Source organism: Leuciscus leuciscus, assembly GCF_965113295.1.
Source record: "Leuciscus leuciscus genome assembly, chromosome: 16".
NCBI lineage: Eukaryota > Metazoa > Chordata > Actinopteri > Cypriniformes > Leuciscidae > Leuciscus > Leuciscus leuciscus.
The window spans coordinates 13,564,548-13,583,330 of NC_138740.1; the positions used below are offsets into that span (position 1 = coordinate 13,564,548).

General features: G+C 37.8%; 2 protein-coding genes across 3 annotated transcripts in view; one reads left to right on the forward strand and one right to left on the reverse strand.

The window, feature by feature from the left end:
* Nucleotides 1-8,067: 8,067 nt before the first annotated feature.
* nop16 (NOP16 nucleolar protein homolog (yeast)) lies at nucleotides 8,068-11,091 on the forward strand. Its single transcript, XM_082141488.1, has 5 exons — nucleotides 8,068-8,260; nucleotides 10,000-10,108; nucleotides 10,198-10,252; nucleotides 10,348-10,454; nucleotides 10,536-11,091. The coding sequence occupies exons 1-5, from the start codon at nucleotides 8,154-8,156 to the stop codon at nucleotides 10,671-10,673; spliced, it is 516 nt and encodes a 171-aa protein (XP_081997614.1). The 5' UTR covers nucleotides 8,068-8,153; the 3' UTR covers nucleotides 10,674-11,091.
* A 1,316-nt stretch (nucleotides 11,092-12,407) lies between these two features.
* arl10 (ADP-ribosylation factor-like 10) overlaps nucleotides 12,408-18,783 on the reverse strand; it is a 6,891-nt gene continuing 515 nt past the window's right edge. The window contains exons 2-4 of one of the 2 annotated variants that reach the window (XM_082141471.1): nucleotides 17,662-17,842; nucleotides 14,568-14,743; nucleotides 12,408-14,257 (exon numbers count right to left, since the gene is read on the reverse strand). In XM_082141471.1, the coding sequence (XP_081997597.1) occupies nucleotides 14,090-14,257; nucleotides 14,568-14,743; nucleotides 17,662-17,842 (525 nt within the window). In that variant the 3' untranslated portion in view covers nucleotides 12,408-14,089. Of the gene's footprint in view, nucleotides 14,258-14,567; nucleotides 14,744-17,661; nucleotides 17,852-18,783 lie in introns of both variants that reach the window. The other variant, XM_082141470.1, reaches the window with a different exon arrangement.

An 18,783-nucleotide genomic window follows, 5' to 3' on the forward strand; every position in this document is an offset into this window, starting at 1 on the left:
ACCTGGAATATGGTCACCCTACCTTAGGACATCTGCTGCCTCTCCACTGCTGCCACAGGGGTATTTCTGGCGCAAGAGGGGCAACTGTACTGAGAGAGAACCTCTATGCAACTCAGGGTATTTAACCATTGAATCAGTTAACACCCCGGTCAAAAGGACACTCTCTAAGTTTTGCAGAGTCTTTAGACTGTCTGGATTGAAACGGTCACCAAACTGAACCTCCACACAATCCAATACTTTAAAGAACTCTGCCCTGTAATGATCCACTGCTTTGCCAGCAAAGCGCCTTGAATTTGCTGTCTCAGTAGAGTCAACTGATTCAGTGGAGTTAACCAATGCTGTAGCTTTCTCATACAGTTCAAGATAGCTCTTGTCATTTCTCTTTCCCTGAAGAGAGGATCGGACACAATCTCCTGCAGCCTGCATAGAGACAGTCTGGGTCTTCTTCTGCAGTGAAATGTTTAGGCACTCAAGCTCTCCAACAACAGCAGAAGCAAGTGTGAGGCCCAACACAGTCAGTTGAAGCTGTCCTAGATACACTTTTTGCCATCTCCTCTAGGCTGCCAAGTGCCCGCTCATACTCCCCTAGCACAGCTAATATAGCAGAATTGCGCACAGTCCACCTGGTTGGACATAGAGGTTTCAGTGTGGTAATGGGTACATTTTCAGAGGTAACTATGTTTTCAAACATTCTCTTAAATTTTCCTGACTGACTTAAAAGGATGTCTAACTGGTGGACCCAAGAAAGGCAGTCCCGGATCATTGGTGAGGCTGAGCAGCCAGCCTGTGTGATTAGACTGTGCACCACAATGCACATAGAGGGCTAATGGCTGCTGCTCCCTCACTATTGCCTGTGCACCGCTGTACTTTCCTGCCATGTTTGAGGCGCCATCGTAACTCTGCCCACGTAAAGCAGACATGGGCAGATTGAGCCTCAACAGCACATCAGTTACCATCTAGGCAATGCCCTGGCCTGTTGTCTCTGACAAACTGTATAATCCAATAAATTCCTCATGTGGAACAAGGTCATGGTCCACATAGCGCAGACGAGAAGGGTCTGACTGCAGACTTGCCCTTGCACGCTCAGACACCAGCGCTTCCTCTGCAAGTGACGTCACTTGCAATCGACGCATGTGTGGCTCGTGTCGGATTGAGAACAGCTCCCAATGTTGTTAAAAAATCATTTCTGTAAGTATATATACATATATAAATATATACTTAATGTAGATAAGTATATAAGTATAAGCCATGGACAGATTAGAGAAGGCTGAGTTTCCAGAGGACAGAATCGATGCTCTGGAACCCTTTTGCTTCAACTTTACCGAAATGAATGACATGCAAATGTTTCTTGAACATGTAGCTGATGTCATGGAACTAAAGGTAAACTGTCAAACTGCAGCAAAGGAACATCTTGGAGACACAGAAGAAGACAGACACTTTCCTGCTCAACACCAGAAATATCCTGGGTACCATCAACTACTGGGCTGGAAGACCTAATCTCCAACAAGGGCCGGAGACCTAATCTCACTTGCAATGCCACGGATTATTGTATTGGCCATAATTTTCAGGATTTCATTCTGTGATTCAGGGCTTGTGCCATGGTGCAATCTTTTAACCATTTCAATAAAATGGGATCATCCTCTTCTGCCCTAAGTTTCAGAAGCTGATAGAGATTCCCACTTTCATCAGTATGGCCTCTTAAAGATTGTCCCTGCCTTGCCACATGCCGTACAGAGCTAACAATTCTATTCAAGCAATGTCTTGCCACCTCCTGCTGTTTACCCCATGCACTGGATAACTGTGCGCTGATTGGGTTTGACTGATGTGCACTCACAAGTCACATAATGTCGGTGGGCTTGGGAGGTCTGGTGTGCTGTACATTTTTCAATGGCTTTTTTCCAATTTCTAAAGCCTGTACTAATAAAAGCAGCATCAGGTCTATGACCTAAAGAGTACTGATTTGAAACACCTTTGCTGCAGTAAAAACACAAGACCCCTCTTTCTGATGGACTGTAATGTAGCCATGGAAAGTCTTGGTAACATTTCTCTTGAAATGCCAATGACTTGTTTGGAAGTATTTGTTTCTCGATACACTGGGGATGTGGTTGGTATGGCTTTGTGCAGTCACTGAGATCTGAACTTTAGACTGTGCTCCTGTCTCCTGTGCTGGTGCTGGCAATATTGTCTCCTTGTGCTGCTTTCTCTGGCTCTCTCCCTGGTTCTGACCCTTCCTCTACTCTCACTTACCCCTTTTCCACCAAGGCAGAGCTGGTGCTGGTTCGGAGCCAGAGCCTAGTTTCAAATCGGTTCTTTGTTTTTCCACCGCCAAAGCACCAGCTCCGAACCAGTAAAACTGGTTCTTAAGTAGCACCAAATCATTGCAGGGTCTAGAACGGAGCCAAGAAAGAACCGCTTGCGTCAGAGGCTGAGGGCGGGGTTTCCGTGGCCAACAAGACTGAAGAGAAACTTGTGACCGCCATTTTTAAATAGCAGCTAGTCGAGCTAATAGCAGCTCGATTATAATATCCGTCTATGTAAGTTACGGCGAGCTGCACGAACGCGTTGGATTCGCCGTGTTTGGATGCCGATTTATTTTCGCAAACCCATGAGCATCCATAGTAACGCAACGTCTATTATTGTTGATGCCTTGTTCGAGATGCATCGGAGCAGCGTGGACCGATCAGAGCTGCGGGAGTGTTTGGAGATCATACGACTCCTTGTGCTTTTTGATCGCTTTCGCAGTGCTTTGATTTCATGTGCTGATCGTTCTGCGAGAAGCCGATGCATCTCGAACAAGTCTGGTGTGTTTGTGTTTGGCGCTGCCGGACTAGCGTTGCTGGGCAACATGATACGTATGCAGTGACGTAAGATATAGCTCTGTTGTGGCTCTCTGGCCGGTGGAAACGCAAACCGGTTCTTAGTAAGCTCGTCAGTCGAACCAACTCCGAACTGGCAATAGCTCTAGCTCTGAACCAGCACCCGGTTCTTGTTGGTGGAAAAGGGGTAAATGTCTCAGGACAGTCTGACTCCTGGAACAGAAGATGTGTTGCATACTCCTAATAACTACCTCATCCAACCCAATAGCAAGACTTCTAAATAAAGACTCTTTTTTTTCATAACACTTGTTAAATTGGCTGGTCATACTGTAAATTGTCGAGTCAGTGGTGCTCATCTGCTAAACAAGCACACCTCCAAAAAACATTAACAAAAGCTCAACACACTTACCTGAGATTCTAAACCTGACTGTCCCTGGTCTTCCTGTCCCTCAGTACTTTCTGTACACTTTGCCTGTGACACCATGACGTTAGTATTTCCATAAGCACCCATTCTTATAATGATGTATTGTCTTAATTTTGTATTTACTTGGCGTTTTGGTGCACTGAAAAATTATCTTATGTCCGTTTTTCTTTTCTCTGTCATTTTACCTGGCCAACAACACAAAGCAATAGTTGTTTAAATATGTTAGGTTCATAGGTTCACCACGCGGTATCATAATAATTATTCAATTATCTTGCGTCCTTCACATAGTATTTTAGGTTTTGTCTGGGACAGACCTTTTACACATTTATTTTTAAACCTAATTATATGCATGCGTCATCTTTTGTGTAAATTTCATAAATGTAATCAAATTAAATTATAATAAGACACAAAATGGCTGTATCAAAATATTTGCAATGGAGAGGAAACACAGAAGCTGCATTTGAAGTGGCATTTAGATGCTTTTACACAGACATAAATAATATTTTGATGTTTTAAAAATAAAATGTTGAATATTTATATTTGAAATGATTTAAAACATGAAAAAATACTTTAAATGTGAAATTAAAACCGCAAGTAGGAGGCAGCAAGTCACTGTTAATGAGTGAGTCATTGAGATTCAACTGATTCGTTCAGTAAGGAAACACCTCGGTGTGTTTCTCAGAGACGCAATTACAGTGCCGTGGCTTAGTTTCCAACTATTTTCGTTGGTGAAATAGAGCTAAAACAGGCTAAATGTTCTCTAAAATGTACATCACTTAATATTAACTTCTTGTTTATTAAACTTTTATAAAATCAAAATCACATTTATCATGCTAATATCTGGAGAAAAACTGCACTGAAAAAAGAAAAATGAAGAAAAATTTCATGTGATATTATATTAGATGAACTATATTAGTTGTATAATACATCTGCAATGCTACCATACACCCATTTCTAATGGATGAAGCCTTGGCCTGGGAGAGAGGTCATCAGGTGGTGCCCAAACTTCACTGGGTTTTTCGACCCTTAACCACAACACCCTCCAGTTGGCGGGTCAGCAGTGACTGGCCAGGTCACTGCCCCTCTCCTCCAGGCTTCCAGCTTGTGCCCTCTCTCTTGTGCCAGAGCCAACAGGAGGCTCTCTCTGACGCTTCTCCCAGCCTACGAACGGCTGCTTTCCTCAAGTGGCCTCTCAATCCAACCTTTGTCAATAGATTCCACACAGATTGAGCTGAGAATCCTTGACATCCGACTTCCACCGTCATCAGCCGTGTTGTCCACCCCTTGTCCAGGCAGTCTTGGACAAGTTGCTGGTATTTGGCTTTTTTCTTCTCTGCAGCTTCCTCACAGCCCTCCTCCCACAGCACCACCAACTCCACCAGAATGATCTTCTTTCCCTCTGGAGACCACATGATAATGTCGGGCCTTAGAGTTGTGGAAAATACTGCCACGGGGAAGTGGAGCTTCCTCTCAAGATCAACCTCCATTTCCCATCTCTGGGCTGACTGCAGGAGATTCTGCCTGGCTTGGCTGTGGATGACAGGTCTTTGGCCCTCTTTCACAAAGGCGATGGTGCTCAGCAGTGGTCTTACTTTGGCTGGTTGTTTCTTCTTCCTTTCTTGCTCAATGCTTCTCAATGCAATCTTACACGCTGACAGAATGTGCACCATTGTTCCTTTCCCACCACACAACCTGCACAGTGGGTCCTCCCTCATCCCCCACCTGTGCAAATTGACTGGGGTTGGTAAGGTGTCATACACTGTTCGGAGTAGAAAGGATTTACGGAAGGGCTCCAGCCGCCACAGTTCACTCCATGTGATTGTTCTCTTGGGGAGGTTCCACCTCGTCCAGGCACCATGGGTTGCGAGCCCGATGGATTTTGCTCTTCTCCCTTCTTCCTCAAGATTTCAGACTTCATCCTGGATCATGGTTCTCTTCTCCCTAGGGGTGGACTTTGACCACTGCTGGAAATGTGCTGTTCCTAGACCCTGTCTTCCAGTGCAGGGTTTTCCGATGATATCTTTGGTTATGAGAGAACATTCTGCCTGGATAATTGCCGTGCTGGTGGCCCACTTACGGCCAGATCTTGTTCTGACTCCTGCTTCCCTGGTGAGTTGGTCTTGAGAGTCCCTATATGTCAGGGACAGTCTGCATTTGGCGACTTTAAACTCCTCCACCACTGATGACAGGGGAAGCTGGAGCTTACCTTATGTAAAGCCCCAAGGATTTAAAGTTCGGGGGTATTCCCAACCATCTTCTAAGGTGCCTGTTGAACTTCCTCTCCATTTCTTCAACAGTTGATAGAAGCACCTCATATACCGTGAGAAGCCACATGAGTCTCAGGAGCAGGCCATGTTGGTAGATCCAGCACTTTTATTTCCCAGGCAGGCCAGACTTGTCATTCTTTTTCAGCCATTCTTCAACTTGTTTTCCAGTCCTGGAGATGCTGTTCCTGTCTGACAGGGAATCATCATACCACTTTCCAGGGCATTTAATTGGGTTCCCCTGGATGTTCGGGATTACTTCCCCTTGAACAAGTAGCTTGAACCTTCCAGCTGTTTTGCCCTTTTGGATCACCAGGCTCCTTGATTTCTTGGGCTTGAAGACCATCTTTGCCCAAGTGGCCATGCGATCCAGTTCGCTAGGACCCATCTTGCCTGCACTTGAGTTGGTGTTATCACGATCAAGGTCAAGGTCATCCATGAATGCCCTGATTGCTGGCTGTTGACATCCTGCTGCGGTCTTCGGCCCTCTTGACTTTGTACTCGCTGCAGAGATGATCAGGTTCATTCCCATGATGAACAAGATGGGAGAGATTGTGCATCCTGTCACTATCCCCTTTTCCACTGGCTGCCACTTGGCGGACTGGAATCGTAGCTTGATGTCTCTCAGATAACTGGTGATCATGCCCTGGATGTTATGTGGGATGTGGATGTGGTAAAAGTCCAAAGCAACTTGGATCAAGGTATGGGAAATAGACCCATATGCATTTGCAAAGTCAAGCCAGACAACTGTTAGGTTGCCTTTCTTCTCCTTTGCTTCTTGGATGAGTTGGCTGAGAACCCCTGTATGCTCCAAGCACCCGGACAACCCTTCAACACCACTCTTCTAGATAGAGGTGTTAATATATCCATTCTGGGTCATGTAAGCATGCATTCTCTTCGCAAGCACAGCAAAGAAAATCTTTCCCTCCACACTAAGTAGGGAGATAGTTCGGAACTGGCTGATCTGTGTGGATCCCTGTTCTTTGGGCACAAAGCACCCTTCTGCCCTTCTCCAGCTTGTTGGAATGGTTCCCTTGGACCAAATTACCCGCATAAGCTTCCATAGCCTTCAGAGGAGCTTAGGGCATTTTTTGTATACTCTGTACGGTATACCGCTGGGACCTGGGGCAGAAGATGATCTTGCGTGCTTGACTACCTCTTGAATCTCTCTCCATGATGGACACTCTGTGCTGAGGGATGTAGTAGGTGGGTGTACCATGATTTCCTTCCAGGGCATCGTCTCTTGTAGGGTCACTGAATGCCTCCTCAACAGACTGCTCCACCACCTCTTTGGAACTTGTTAGCGTCCCTCTGTTGTGTTGCACTTGTTTGCCAAACAATTAAAGGGCTTGTTTAATTTTCATTTGAATAAAAGATAAATTAATGTTTTATTCCTTCATTTGATTACCAGAAAAATTTAAATGCACAATACAGAATTTCTAATTAGATATGTTTTTGATTAAACCATATAGACAAAATAAAACAGAAACCGGGTAAAACTAAAATGGAATTTGAAGAAAAAAACATTAACGTTTTTTTTTTTTAAAACATTGTTAAACTGTTAATACATTGTTGTTTCACGGTTAAATTTCATGAAAAGTTTCATGATTTCAATAAATTACACATGCTTTTTGATTAAACTAGATATATTGTAAAGTGTTCTTATATCCTTAAGGTTGGCTGCACTAAGAGTTTAGCTTTCTTGTTTTCTCCCCCTCTTCACATTAATAATGTATTAGTAAATGTCAAAATGAAAATGAACTAAGATTAATAAATGCTTAAGTATTGTGCATTCTTAGTTCACAATTCATCTTAACTAATGTAGTTAAACTTATATTAACAAATGAAACCTTATTGTAGTGTTACCAAAATATCTGTAAAAAAGTGTTGGTGTCAGATTCCAAACAGTGCATTGAGAAGAAACTTCGGTTTATGTTTGCTCATAAGTAACATCCCCACTACAGTAAAATGTTAAGAACTACCATTTTAATCACATTACACAGTGATACGCTTTAATATTTTTCTTTCACTAAAGTGCACCTTCTCTAAAGCAGATTGCGTTACATTCAAGAACACAAGACGTGCAAAAGACAATTAATTAAGAAACCGCACTTATTTTACAGCTTCTCTTATAACGCTATAACGGAGTTCCTCACAGGAGTGTTAAAACCAAATAAATCTTAATTTTAATTTCAGATTGTAACTTACTTACACGTTGTCTCCGCGGGTGTAATGTGTGTCGGTGGTGTTGGAGAGTGGACCAAAGCACTGATAGGAAAGGGAGGGGGGACTCAGAATGTTTAAAACGTATTTTGTTGTTGCCCCGCTTGCATTTGTAAATGGTCAAAATATGCGAACTGCGTCCTCCTCGTGTCTCCACTTAATAAAGGTAGCATGAATGAAACTTAAAGTCTTCTCTATCCACACTCTTCTCCATTAGCGATAACACATAAAAAAAAAATTGATAACATGATATTTCACAATCACTACTAGGCAAAGCTTGTCGTCTCTCCACCTTTGACGGCAGGTGGCGATATGGAACCAGGTCGACGTAAATGCCTTTGGAGAAGAAGTCGTTACTTCCGCGTTCCTCAAACACGCGTGTCGCAGAGTAAAGACAGTTGTTGACTGGTGTTTTAATTTATAATTATGGGTAAACTCAAGAAACAAAGTAAACGTAACACGTTTGATTATAATAAAAACAAGAAGAACCTGAAAAGGAAGCTAAGAAGAAAGGAGAAACCGCACATTGAATGGTAAGTATAGGGACATGCTAAATCATATGCCATCTAGAAAGGGCTTTTTGCTAACAATGTTTTTTTTTTTTTTTTTTTAAGTTATTGGCATGGTTTCACATATAGGGTTAAGATTAGGCCTTAGTTACACTTAGGACATTTAAATAGCTTGTATAAACATGCCGTAGAAAAAGAAAAAAACATTACTGGTGTGCATCTTGAGACAAAACAATGGCACTGACAGATTTTAAGATATAGCCTATCAGTGCAAGTTGCACAAACATGTAGGCTATTTTAGTCTGGGACTCGATTTAAACCTTGTCTGTGAAACCAGGGGGAATGATTTAATAATTAAGACTATCCCTAAAAAGAAATGCGTGTAATTGAATGTGCATTTATAGTGTTCTTCAAATATTTAAAGTATTTTTTTTTTTTCAAAACAACTGTACCTGCAGATAATATACAGTATGAACTAAATAAAATTCCACTCAAGTGTACTTAAAGTGTACTTGTTTAAATCATGTTTTCATAATTTTTTGTCTTGCTTTAAAGTACACTTATTTTGATGCATTGACTAACATATTAAAGCACTTGTAAAGTATTAGATTATAATTTTAATTGTAGTGTGTTATTCTATTTTGCATTTAATCTTATTATATTTGATGTATTAAATTGCAACTTCATCATTACAAAAGGATAATTAACAAATATATTTAAATGCATGACACAAAAGTTTCAATAGAAACGACATTAAACTAAAACATATTACATACGCAATTACATATAAACATGTACCTAAGTGTCAAAAAAGCAGTTTCGTGGCATTTAATTTAAATGTAATTTACATTCATTTTGCTACAATAAAGTATTTTATTTTTTAACTCTTTGTGTGTCAATTTAAAACAGTTAATCTGAGGTCCTTAGAGGACAACAATCTGTGTCATAAAAAAAATGGTCATAAAAAATGTAAACGTTGGAGCACAGACTTAAGTTTGGTCTCATTTTAAAGGAGACCCTTGGCATATTATTGTTGTATTTTATATAAATGATATAGTTTATAACATGTTAAACTGTTAGAAAATCAAAGCCATAAATCTAAACAAAAGTTGTGTTCCAAATTTGAGGTTGATATCTCAAAAAATTCGCTTTCAGTAAGATTTAGTTTGGGCGCAGAACCACTTAGATGCCAGCAAAGATGGGATTTGTGATTTGCAGAACATTACTAATTTTTCTCTCTCAAAAATGACACACACACACAATTTTGTTTAGTACATATACAAACCACTCTCTGACATCCACACCAACAAACCCACACAATTATTGCTAAATAATTTATCCAATTGTCCATAATACACCGAAGCAGAAAACATGAAGTTAGCTTTATAGGAGCCATCTGGTAAAAAAAAAAATAGTACAGATTTTAATTGTGAAGCCTTGCCAACAGAATGAAAGCCTATTATCAAAGAATGCATACTTTTATAGTTAAATGGCCCTGGGATTGAAACATTTTGGTCTTTAAGGTTTTGAGTGCAACTATTTTGTGTACCTAGTGTAAAAATAGATTTATTAAAGCAGGGTGAAAGTAAAATTCCAATAAAAAAACAGGAACATGACAAAAATGTCCTTAAGGATGCCCAAGGGTTAGTCTTTTTAAAAGTATGCTCGTGTATTTTCACAAGAGTGATAAAATCTGTTGTTGACTTTTACTCTACAATGTTATGCAATTATGAAGTTTATCATGAAACGGGTTATCTAACAAGTCCTCAGATCCGTAAAGCTTGGGATGAACACAAAACAGTGAAGCAAAATCTACAAGACATGGGACTGTCACCTGGGACCAAGGGCATGCTTCCTATTAAACCTAAAAAGGCAAGTATCAAGCTTGAATCACCGTTACAGTGTGTTTCTACAAATACTGCCTGATCGGGACAACCAATTGCTTTAATCTGATGTTTCAGGACACAAAAAGTGAACCAATGGAGGCAGTTGTGTTGAAACCCTATGTCATTAAAGGTACGTTTTGAAACCAGTGCTTATGAAATCTGTTATTATTGAGATGTAGTAATATTTTCATGCACTGCCAATATGATTTGGTGTTTTGCCTGCAGAAATGGAGGCAGAGGCCAGTGTCCGTGGGAAAGACAAAACCACGTGCTCCACCGACATGATTGAATATGTTCAATACATGGTGAAGGAACACAACGAGGATTACAAGGTCAAAGAGAGCCGTATTGTACACAAATAACACTCTTTAGATAGAGTTCATGTAACTGATTATGCTTTATTGACATTTCAGGCAATGGCAAAGGACGAGAAGAATTACTACCAGGACACGCCGAAGCAGATCAAACGGAAAGTGGAATTATTCAAACGGTGTCATCCTGGGGAATATGCCGCGTTCATTGCGTCTCTGCAATCTCGGAAGTCTACGTGATGTCACGGTGAAGAACTGGGGTCTCAAACTGCTAGTCAGAATATCACCTCTTCAATCCTGCTCCTGGAGACACACTGTCCACCAAGTTTATATCCAACCTGCATGTGAACTTTTTTTTATTTTTATTTTTAAGGGATCCTGAAGAGCTTTATTAGCTGGTTCAGGGTGTGCTAGTTTAAAGTTGGAGCTAAACTCTGCAGGACAGTGGAAGCAGTGTTGAAGTGTCTTCAGTGTCTTCAGGATGAGAGGATATCCAACAGTTCCTTTCTACTATGGCATCTTCAAGAACATGTTCACTTTTAAGTGTTTAAATGAATCTAGTGAGCAAATTGAGTATTTGTAGATGTATATAAGCTTTGCATTTGTAATTGTATGATGTTGAGTGAAATGCAGACATATATAAACTCATAAATTACAATGGATTAATTCTGACTTTGTAATGGATGTCTAGTGTGTTTTGGCAAATAAAATTAATACATGGGATTGAAAACAACAATCTGATACAGTGTGACATGAAGGAAAAATCTGGGATATGTTCAGCCATATCGAAATAATTTAGAGGTGTTTTTTAAAGAGCTTTATTGTGTTACTACCGTTCAAAAGTTTGGGGATAGTATTTTTAATGTCTTTTAAAAGACTTGCGCTCACCAAGGCTGCAATTATTTGATTGAAAATACAGTCAAAAATAGCAATATTGAGGAATATTACTATAATTTGAAAAAATGGTTTTCTATTACAATATACTTATCACCTTTGATACTTTTTTCAGGATTTGGATTTAAAAAAAAAGAATTTATTTAAAATAGAAATATTTTGTAACAATATATACTACCGTTCAAAAGTTTGGGTCAGTAAAATTCTTTCTTTAAAAAAATAAAATAATAATAGGCTATTTTTATTAAGCAAGGATGTGCTAAATTGATCAAAAGTGACAGTAAAGACTTATAAAAGAATTTCTATTTTAATTAAATACTGTTCTTTTTAACTTTTTATTCAGCAATGAATCCTGAAAAAGTATCACAGGTTAAAAAAACCCTGTTTCTAACATTGATAATAAATCAGCATATTAGAATGATTTTTGAAAAATCATGCGACACTGAAGACTGGAGTTATGGCTGTTGAAAATCCAGCTTTGCATCACAGAAATAAGTGATATTTTTACAGTATGTTAAAATAGAAAACCATTATTTTAAATTGTAATATTTTTCTGTAATTTTGATCAAATAAATGCAGGCTTGATGCGCATAAGAGACTTCTTTAAAAAAAAACATAAAAATAGTAATGTGTCCAAATTTTTTGACCAGTAGTAGGCTACTGTACAATTATATTATTGTTGCATAATTATCAAAAATTTTAAAGTCCTTTCACCTGACCATTTCGCGTGTTGTTGTCCGCATACACTTCACATAATAGGCCTGTAGGTGGCGCCTGATGAGCTTCATTCAACCAACTATGATAGTTTGATCAAATGGTAAACGGTGGATCAAAAAAAGTTACTTGAGTTACCATTAATGCGACTTTTGGTGCTGGTTTTGTGCAATGCTTTGTAGTCAATTAGCATCCTGAAAATGAACCTGGGAGCAGGAAATGTGAAATCTGCGTGGGGAAATGTTTCGTCCTTGTGCAAAATACCCCAATCACGCAGATTTCTATTGAAATTACTGGATTTTGCCTGCAAAGTTTCACTGAAAAATGTTAAATGTGACCGCAAAATTACACCAACATTAGGATAAATAATGTTTTAAAAAATTTAATCACACGATTTTATTAAGGTCTTTTTTATCTGACACGTCAGTTGTTTTCTGCAGTATTCAACATTGTGCCAAAATGACGTTGAGGGTTTGTACATGTTTTCAGTGCTGTAGTGCTCCTGTAGACACTGTTGTTGCTTCATCACTTCATCTTATGTCACATGCTGCATAGCATGGTTGTGAATGAGTTCAAATAAAAAATCTTCACAGCAACTGTTCAGCGTTGCCAAATCCTCACAAGACTGTAAAATACTGCATTTGCATTACATTCATATTTCATTTGTCCATGTATCTCCAGGAAAGGAGTATCTGTAGCCAGTGTACTGTAATTTGCAATTAATATGGGGTAAATAAGCTGTATTTCAAGAGACTTTTCATATAGTTCTTCTTTCATACCACTAGCTCTTGTTGATGCTAATTCAAACCACTTGCATAACCAGACTGTATTGATTTCACAGGCCTTATTTTTGAACAGCTGTGCAAATTCAACACATCTCAGTTGGAAGCCTGAATTACAGTTATAAAAAGAGAATTATCTGAGGCATCCACTATCAACAGCACAATCTGACATGCTGGAGGCAAAAAGCGTTCAAGGATTAGTTCATTCACTCACGGAATGTCCCTATTTAAAAAAATAAATAAAAAATAAAGATTCTTTTTCTCATAAAGAAAATAAATATTGAATGTTTTTCCATTGTGTCATTATTGTCATGATAATTACAGACATGCCCTGAATTCTCATATCAATAAAATAAATTAATAATAATTTGTCCTGAAGTATAAACATATTTTTAAATTAATTTGTGTTTAAATCAGACTATTAATTATATACACATATATAAATATATATACATATATGTACACACACACACATATATTTATATACACATATATTCATATATACACTGCCCGGCCAAACAAAAACAAAAAAGTCGCTGTTTGGATTTCCAAAGGCAAATACTTAAAAGTCAGTGATTGGATAATTATTGCAGTGATATCCAATAATTTCCTTGTTTCCAACATTAATAATAACTAAGCATCAAATCAGCATATTAGAATGATTTCTGACAGGTTCATGTGACACTGAAGACTGGAGTAATGATGCTGAAAATTCAGCTTTGATCACAGGAATAAATTACATTTTAAAGTATATTAAAATAGAAAAACATTATTTTAAATTCGAATATATTACTGTTTTTTCAGTATTTTTGTTCAAATATATGCTATGCTTGATGAGCTTTGGAGACTTCTTTCAAAAACATTAAAAATAGTCATGTTTCCAAACTTAGTTTTGACCGGTACTGTATGTATATATAGCATTTCCAAGCTAAATACTTACAGTTGCAAGCAGGAGAACGTGTCAGCAATACATAAGTTTGTTATTGGAAATATGACTCCACATGCAGAGATAAAACATAATATATAATATAATACACTCTTTGTAATACTGAATATAATCATATTCATGAAAAGTAAGATATTGTGCGCTGTAACTAGCAGCAATAACGCCCACATCACCACAGTACTCATTTTGTTCAACTCCTTAAGTAGCATAATCCTGACGGAACCGTTCCTTACTTCTCACACGATTCGAGGAAGAAACCCATACATGGAATGACAAAAGATCCCTTTGCCAGTCTCTTGTGGCACCGCAGTGCCAACCAGTCACACCAATGTCAGAAGCAGGTCCTGGAACTTTTGGAGGCCGCAGGTTCTGCTTAATCCGTCAGATCCCAACTGAGCTTCCAGCAGGAAGAGCTTCCTCTGATCCGCCACAGAGCTCAGGGAAAGAGCCTCGTGCAGCTCCGGGACGCTAACAGCATTGGGCTTATCCTGAATGAGGATATAAAAAGCATTTTAGTCAAGATTCACAAAAAACAGGGAGCCTACTACTCTATTAAAGGTATAGTTCACCCAAAAGGGAATATCCAAACCGGTATGCCTTACTTTTGCAGAAAACAAAAAAATAATTTGGTCCAGTGCTGCTTTGGACCCGTTTTATTGTATGGGCAAAAACAATTTCTTCAAAATAGGGTGAGCTATCCCTTTAACTAGAGGGGGAAAAAACACTGAAAATCAATATGAAGCCTTTCCGACACTAAACAGGGTTAAAGTTCAACTATGAACTGAGGCTTTCGGTCACCTGCTTGTTTCCCAAGACCACCACTGGAAGATCAGCGTCTGCTTTCAGCAACCGATGGAGCTCGTCTTTGGCCTCAGGGAGCCGGCCTCGATCAGAGGAGTCCACCACGTACACTAAGATGTGTGTTTTCCTTAGGTAATCCACCCAGTATATTCGTAAGTCTTCACCACCTCCAACTGATGGGACAAGGTGATTGAATTAACTGTGATGTGTTATTACTGCCAGAAACACAGATGAACAGGCTTTACGGAAATATGAAATGGCTGGTAAGGCAATAACTGAGTCATTATCACTTGGAGAGCAAGAACTTAAGTATCCCACATGAGGAATATGAACATACTCTTCTGAAAAAGAAGTGTGCTTAATTGTATTGAATGTGTACTTCAAAAACTGTACATGCAAATATACTATAAATGTTATAAAAAACTTTAAGACTGTGTTTCTTGACATTTAAGTACACTTTTAAAAAGTGCACTTTATAATAATTTTAATATTATTTTGCTGAGCTTTAAAGAAGTATGCTAATTTTGATGTGTTGACTAACATGTCAAAACACATGTAATGTACTTGATATTAATGCTGTCTTCGTGTGCTATCGGAATTATCGTACTTCGTAACCAGGAAACTCGGTAGTATTGTATTGAGTTTCCTTGTTAAAAATTGGCCATGAAGTCGTATATACCACTGGGAAACTTGGGGATAGTTTTGATACCCAAGTTTCCGAGTTGGGAGTGACATAAACTTTAAACATGGTGGAGGGGAGAACGATTGCTGCAAGTAGTGCATATTATTTACATATATGAACAATCATTTTAAACGTATTGTATGCTTAATATATAGTAAAAATAGCCTGTGTTTGTCCAAAATATCTAGATAGTGTGTTGAATGTTTATATGGTTGTCAGTGTATGGGGCGCAAAACATAATTTTGGTAATATAACATAATCATAATTGTAATTGCAATATAAATGTTAGTGTCTTGAAAACATTACATTCAGTTCAAACTAGTGCTGTCAAATCTATTAACCGCGATTAATTGTATCTAAAAAAAGTTGTTTACTTACATAAAATATGTGTTTATATATATATATATATATATATATATATATATATATATATATATATATATACACTGTATATATATATATATATATATATACACTGTACAGTATATATATTAGAGCTGCACGATTCTGGATGAATTAAGAATCACGATTTTTATGTTTCAAATAAAGATAATGATTCTGAACAGACAACTAAGCAAAATAACATGTCATTTACTAGAGGTTCTGACAAAATGTCAATTGCTGCAGTCTATTTAAAAATGTTTAATTAATCTGAATGTTTTTTTTGTTTTTTTTATCGGGTTGAGTGAATGATTCAATGACTCAATCATAAAGACTTCACTTGTTTCATTACTGGATGAACTAGAGTTTTTGAACAAATCTCTTGAATTAAAAATTCAATGACTCATACATACTTCACTTGTTTCATTACTGGATGAATCAGCGCTTTTGAACAAATCTCTTGAATTGATGATTAAATGACTCACTCATAAATACATTACTTATTTCATTACTGGATGAACCAGAGTTTTTGAACAAATCTCTTGAATGAATGATTCAATGACTTACTCATAAAGACTTCACTTGTTTCATTACTAGATGAATCACTGTTTTTGAACAAATCTCTTGAATGAATGAATGATTCAATGACTCATAAACTCATAAATGACCCGGCATCCTGGCCAAATTTGCCCCTTGGCCTCTGTCCATCATGGCCTCCTAATCATCCTCATATACTGATTGGCTTCATCACTGTCTCCTCTCCACCAGTAAGCTTGTGTGTGGTGGGCGTTCTGGCACAATATGGCTGCCGTCGCATCATCCAAGTGGATGCTGCACATTGGTGGTGGTTGAGGAGATTCCCCCCTTCCATGTAAAGCGCTTTGAGTGCCGAGAAAAGCGCTATATAAATGTAATGAATTATTATTATTATTATTATTATTAAAGACTTCACTTGTTTCATTATTGGATTAATCAGCACTTTTGAACAAATCTCTTGAATTAATGATTCAATGACTCACTCAAAGACTTCACTTGTTTCATTATTGGATGAATCCGCGTTTTTGAACAAATCTCTTGAATGAATGATTCAATGACTCACTTATAAATACTTCACTTGTTTCATTACTGGATGAATCAGCGTTTTTGAACAAATCTCTTGAATGAATGATTAAATGACTCACTCAAACACTTCACTTGTTTCATTACTGGATGAATCAGCACTTTTGAACAAATCTCTTGAATGAATGATTAAATGACTCACTCATAAATACTTCACTTGTTTCATTACTGGATGAATCACTGTTTTTAACAAATCTCTTGAATGAATGATTGTCTGAAAATACTTTTTGTGAAGCCGTTTCATACATGATAACGTCTCTCTCTATGTCAGCGGCAGCGCAAACGCAGATTTAATAGGTTTAATAGACACAGGCGAATCGTTGTCATTTAGGAAGAGATTGCATGGGTGTTTGAATCAAGATCGCGATCTTTTAACGATTAATCGTGCAGCTCTAATATATATATATATATATACACACAGTATATATATATATATATATACACACACAGTATACTATATATATATATATATATATATATATATATACACACAGTATATATATATATATATATATACACACACACACATATATACTGTATATATACACTGTAAATATATATATATATATATATAGAGAGAGAGAGAGAGAGAGAGAGAGTAATATATAAACACACATATATTATGTAATAATATTACGATTAATACGAGATTAATCTCGATTAATCGCATCTAAGATAAAAGTTTTTGTTTACCTAATAAATGTGAGTGCATGTATATTTATTTTTATATATATATATATATATATATATATAAATAAAATTTACATGCACACACATTTCAAGATTAATCGGTTTGAACACAGATTATTTCCATATTAAGTACTCTCTAAAGGATGCTAAAGTGTACTTGTTTTTCACAAAGGTATGCAGGTGAATATGAGGAAAGGGTGATCTGGCACCAATTCGTACTTTCCAGGAAGTCCAGCTGGCACGCAGGTGTGTGTAGGCTGATGAAGTTGAAGCCACGCGTGGGCTTTCGGTTGCTCGTCCTGTGGCCCGCTCCACTCAGACCCTGCAGAATACTGCTCTTACCAGCGCCGTCCAACCCAAGAACAAGCACCTGCTTCTCACTGCGCTCCTCCTCCTCCTCCTCCTCCTCCTAAACATACACACATTCATGGAAGAGAAGGCAGGGAAATGAGCAATACAGCAGGACTGGATTTAGAGTCTGTTTTTCCTGGGATTTTCGCACATAAAGCAGGGATTAATTTTGCAATTTCTGCAAATAGTCATTGCCTTTGCCATTATTAATTAGGGTATTAGTTGTGTAATAACATACAGACCGACCGACCCCGTTACTGTTACTTTGGCTATTCTGTTGCTGTTGCAGAGAAGAAAAAAACAGGCTTATGCCTGATTTATTGTTTTTAACAATAATAACAATCTAATTTTGCCTGTCATCTTCAAGAAGCACTCTACATTGTCATACTGTTTTTGTGGCACTGTATATTCATGATGAATAATCCATATACTTTACCCACTATCATGAACTTTCATGATCTTTTCATCATAAATCATTTTGTTTACTGGTTTGACTCATTCATTGAAATGAACCAACTCAAAATCACCTGCAAGCAAGATTTACTGTCCCAAGATCAATATCTAGCTGCTGGCAGAAATATCATAGACCTGAGCATTACTAAATATTATTATTTAGTATTTACATTTCCATATTTATTCATTTCCATGACTTTTTTTCCATACATCATTTTATATCACGATATGTAAATTCAGATATTTTCAAGTTGTTCATGAACTTGGGAACTGTGTAGGCTATTTAAGCTCATCTAAACACAGTAATGTTTTGATAATAAGCAATAATTCGTTTGAAACGGTTGTTTTGTTCTCGGGTATCTTTTAGAGATAAGTATTAAAAAGCATTGCAAATAAACAGAAATGAACATAATTACTTTTATATCATCTAGATACTGTGACTTCTCAAAATAGAATCCAAATGCACACATTTGCACACAGCATACAAAAATCACACAGACATACAGTCGCTACGTAGTCTGCTCAGTTCAATTAACT